Consider the following 4875-nt stretch of genomic DNA (forward strand, 5'->3'; position numbering starts at 1 on the left):
ATCTTGGTCTCTCCTGCTTCTCTGCCATGGTTGACAATAACTTATACACCTTCACTTCTCAGTAGAAGAGTGTATTTTGCTGTGTAGGCTGCTTTGATATGGTTAGGATGCCACCATCTTACACAGAAGAGAGTTTATTTGACTTACTGTGTTTTTCATTTCTAGTATTTGTGATTGGTTTTTCTTTAGTATTTCTATTTCCTTACTTATGTCTTGTTTGACCTCCTTATTTCATTAAGTTGTTTTCCTTCAGGAGTTTGTTTTTCTTCTTTGATTCTATTGATTTCTTTGAACTTCTAATCATTCTTTTGAACTCTTTTTTAGGCATTTAACCTAAATCACTGTCACTCAGGTCACTTCTGATGTATCTATAAGTTTTGGTGGAATATTTTTGTCCTAATTTTTGTTTTTCTTGTATTATAATGTAGAGATTTTGCATCTTGGGTTAATTTGGTACTGGGGTTTTCTAATCATCTGCAGTGTTCTGAGATGTGTAAGTCTGACATTATATATCTTCAGGGTTCCTAGGAGCTTAAGGTGCCAAGAGTGGCTCTTACATTACTCCCAAAGTAGCAGAAGTGACCATAGGTTTTGGGTTTGCCTGCTGTGGAGTAAAATACGGGCAAATTATAAAATTCAGCTGAGCAATATACACATTCAATCAAAACTAGCATGAAGTATTTATGCGAGAATGGGTATTAAAGCAAATAGATATGGAGCTGGGCATGGTGGCACACTCCTTCAATCCCAGCACTCAGGAGGTAGAGGTAGGAGGATCACCATGAGTTCAAGGCCACCCTGAAACTACATAGTGAATTCCAGGTCAGCCTGGGCTACAGTGAGACCCTACCTCAGGACAAAAACAAAACAAACAAACAAACAAAAACCACATAGATAATCTAACAAAGTTAAAGTCCCTAAGGGTGTGTGTTCTCCCCCACCTTTAATACTGTCAACTGGGAGGGTGAGATTTCTGGACTATAAAGGTCATGCTGGGGCCAAGTGAGATCCTGTCCCCAAGAATGACAGAAGAAGATAATAGCCCTATAAATCAGGAAGCAACAAAGAACAAGCTCAAAATGCAACTTATTAAAGAATGACAAAGCCGACCATCAATTAAATCGAACATATAACCTGCCTGACATGGAAGGTGCAAATAGCACTTCCAATATGCCAGGCTTTGGGGCAGGCACTGACCCTGTGTAAGTAGGCCCTGTTGCCTTTTGGGATAGCTTTGGTCTCACCTATGCTGCATGCTTGCATGGGTTCCTCTTTGCTGCATTGTGGGCTCAGCTCAGCTAGCTAGGTTAGTAGCTCTTGCTGTTCTGATGGCCTGTGCTGTGTGCTGTGTAGCTGAGTTCACTTCCCTAGGTCTCCAGTGGTTGCAGGCACATGAAATTGGGGGAGGAGAGGCTGTGGAGAGCGCCTGAGGTTGTATGGGAGCTACATAGCTAGTTCCTGTGATCCTCTTCCTCCTGAACAACTCAGCTGGTCCCTGCTAAGTTAAGTTTCTTGACTTTGCTGCTGTGAGTGGAAAATCCCTTCACTTGACTTCTTCTGCAGCTCAGGCAGACCCATGTGGCCAAGCAGACAGGTACCATGGTGGGAACTGGTTCTGCCTGCTTCTGTGGTTGTTAGAAGCTCTGGGTCTATCCTGCTTTGTTGGGGTTGATATTTCCTTATACACATTCACTTTTTTTGATATAAGAGTGTGTTTTGCTGTTTTTTTGCTTATCCAACTCCCTCTCCCCACCCAGGATGCTTTGGCTTGGCTTCTATGCTATCATCTTACCCAGAAGGCCCCTAAAATGTATTTTTAACCATTTTTATGGACACAGTTCAATAGCATTAACTGTGTGCGCATTGGTGTGAAACACAACTCTAGAACCATTTATCTTTTTTTCTTTTTGTTTATTTTATTTATTTATTTATTTATTTATTTATTTATTTATTTATTGAGGTAGGGTCTCTCTCTGGCCTAGGCTGGCCTGGAATTCATTCTGTAGTCTCAGGGTGGCCTCAAACTCAAAGTGATCCTCTTACCTCTGCCTCCCGAGTGCTGGGACTAAAGGCATGCACCACCATGCCCGGCTAGAACCATTTATCTTGCAAAACCAAAACTCTATGTTCATCCTGCAGCTCCCCCCCCCCACCGCATCCTTTGCCTTCCTCCTAGCCCCTAAAAATTAAAACAACCATTCAACTTATTTTTCTTCTTTTATAAACCTTTTTATTGACATTTCCATAAATATTGACACTGTTCCATGAGCATAATCCCCTTCCCCCCCTTACTTCCCCAAATCCCCCATTCACCAAATCCTTGGCCCCAAACTCAGGATCCTCCTACTTCAACCTCTTAAGTGCTGGGATTCCAGATGTGTGCCGCCACACTTAGGAGTTTGACTTCTGCTTTCATGACTTTGACTACCATAGTGATCATGTATATGTGGAATCATATTGTATTTCCCTTCATAAGCTTATTTCCCTTAGCACAATGCCTTCAAGGTTTACCTATGTGCATTATGTGACAGAATTTCCATATTTTGTTTTCATTTTAAACCAGAAGTTTATTTAAATAACAGGTAGCTTGACTTGAAGGGAAAACTATCTAGGATTCATTTTTTAGAATAATTTATCCCTACTTAAAGACAGATTGCCCTATATGTAAGAGCTACATACAAAAAAGTATAACTTTATCCTTGGTTTTACAATGACAAATGAAAAACATTAAAATTCTCCAAAAGGTATGTAAGGATTTTTTATGCTGTGTTTTTTTTTTTTTTTTTTTGTTGTTGTTGTTAAAACAATGAGAGCACAATAACTTAGTAGAATATAAAAATAAGAGTTGAATGAGCATGCCACTAGTGTATAAAGGGGATATTTTCATAGAACCAGTACTTTCCCCCATACCATCTCCAATTGGTGTCAACCCAAACACTGGCCATTTAGTTTAAAAAGAAAAAGAAAAGTGCAGTATGCGTATACACATACATCCGTTACTTTATGTACAATAAAGGAATGGGAAAGAATACAGAGAATTATACTGTAGTAGTCAGGATATGGTGGAACCAAATTTCTAATTGAGAATGTATTCATGGTCTATAGCAAAATCCTGGAGTAAAGTAGCAGGTTCCCTTTTAGTAGACACCTCCTGCCTGCTGCTGGAACATATCAGTTGTATCTTCATCTTCCATTTCCAACTGTGCAGTTCTATCTGTTTCATTGGTTGGCTGCCTGTCAAATTAGAATCCAATCTGCCTCATTGACAAACCCTGTCATTCATAACAGGCTTTTATTAGTTTACTAAGTGGTGTATGCCTCTTAACCTTCAACTGTATCACTGAACCATCCTGCCCTTCAACCTTCAAATTAATATGATCATTGTTCTCAGTCTTGACTCCTTCCTTGAGTTTCTCATCGGCCATGGTCAGTGCCAGGGTTTCCTCAGCTGCCACTTCACAAAAGAGGTACCAGGACCACACCGAGGGACACACAAGCAGCACTAGGAGTGGTAGAAGAAGGAGGCCACAGCACCAGGCAAGGGAGAGCAATTTCCTTCTTTTTAAAGGGTGAGTAAAGCCAGGCGTGGTGGTGCACACCTTTAATCCCAGCACTTGGGAGGCACAAGTAGGAGGATTGCCATGAGTTCAAGGCTACCCTGAGACTACATAGTGAATTCCAGGTCAGCCTGAGCTAGAGTGAGACCCTACCTCAAACAAACAAACAACAAAAACAACAAAAATAAAGGGTGAGTAGTAGCCCAGTACATTTTTATTATCTGTCAATGGGTATGTGGGCTACTTCCTTCCCTTGGCTACTTCAACGAGCATCTTTCCCCATGTCCAGTGATTACACTTGCCTTTTGAGAACAACCTGACTAGATGTGGTAGGTGCTTTGTCCTCACTCAGAGTCATGGGTGCTACTTGTGGAAGTGGTGTGGCTGAGCAGAGCAGAACCAGGGACTTTCTTGGCCACCTATAGCTTAGCAGTTTCCATTTTGCAATGTGCTAAATTGTTCCCATGTCACAACCAGAGTAGAATATTCTCTTAGCTCCTAAAACAACCAATCAAATTAACCATAACCTCATACCACAGCGCTGATTCAAACTCAGCTTCTACCCAGAACCAAACAGCAGTCAATCACAATCATCATGCTTCAGTTCTTCATTTGCATTACCAGAACCAAAAAGAGGACAACTCCCATAGAAAACGTCTCACACAGGTGGTTCTGCTGCTCTATCGGCATTTCCCTTGCATATTCTCCGTAAATTTATCTTTGTCTATTCTCATCTGACATGGGTGAATTCGTTATTGCTTGAAGTTCCAACCCACCACATGACAACATATTGTGGTGCCAGCCTTGCTGTGGGAAGGTCCAGAGACTTACTTTATACTTCTCAACCCATATATATGTATTTCATAAATTCAAGGTTACTTCTGGGCTGATTTCCTTCCTTATCCTATCATCCTACTTTCTCCAAGTCCGGGGCATTAGATATTCTTTCCAGATCCTTTCTTTAGTACCTAAAATGCCTTGAATCACATTATTTAATCATTTAAATATTAAACTAATAATTTATTCTTTTAAAAATATTTAATTAATTAATTTATTTATTTATGAGGGAGAGAGAAAGAGGCAGAAACAGAGAGAGAAAGAATGGGCATTGTTGGGTGTGGTAGGGCATGTGTTTAATCCCAGCACTCAAGAGGCAGAGGTAGGAGGATCACTGTGAGTTCAAGGCCACCCTGAGACTACATAGGGAATTCCAGGTCAGCCTGGGCTATAGTAAGACCCTACTTTGAAAAACAAAAACAAAAGCTAAAACAAACAAACAAACAAAAAGAATGGGCACACCAGGGTCTCTAGCCACTTT

General features: G+C 40.7%; 1 protein-coding gene across 1 annotated transcript; it reads right to left on the bottom strand.

Moving 5' to 3' along the window:
* Positions 1–3137: 3137 nt before the first annotated feature.
* Positions 3138–3425, bottom strand: LOC101615407 (small ubiquitin-related modifier 2-like). Its single transcript, XM_004652782.1, has 2 exons — positions 3287–3425; positions 3138–3214 (listed from the first exon to the last, which is right to left on the bottom strand). The coding sequence occupies exons 1-2, from the start codon at positions 3423–3425 to the stop codon at positions 3138–3140; spliced, it is 216 nt and encodes a 71-aa protein (XP_004652839.1).
* Positions 3426–4875: the final 1450 nt, after the last annotated feature.

The sequence above is a fragment of the Jaculus jaculus genome, chromosome 16 (assembly GCF_020740685.1).
Source record: "Jaculus jaculus isolate mJacJac1 chromosome 16, mJacJac1.mat.Y.cur, whole genome shotgun sequence".
Lineage (NCBI taxonomy): Eukaryota > Metazoa > Chordata > Mammalia > Rodentia > Dipodidae > Jaculus > Jaculus jaculus.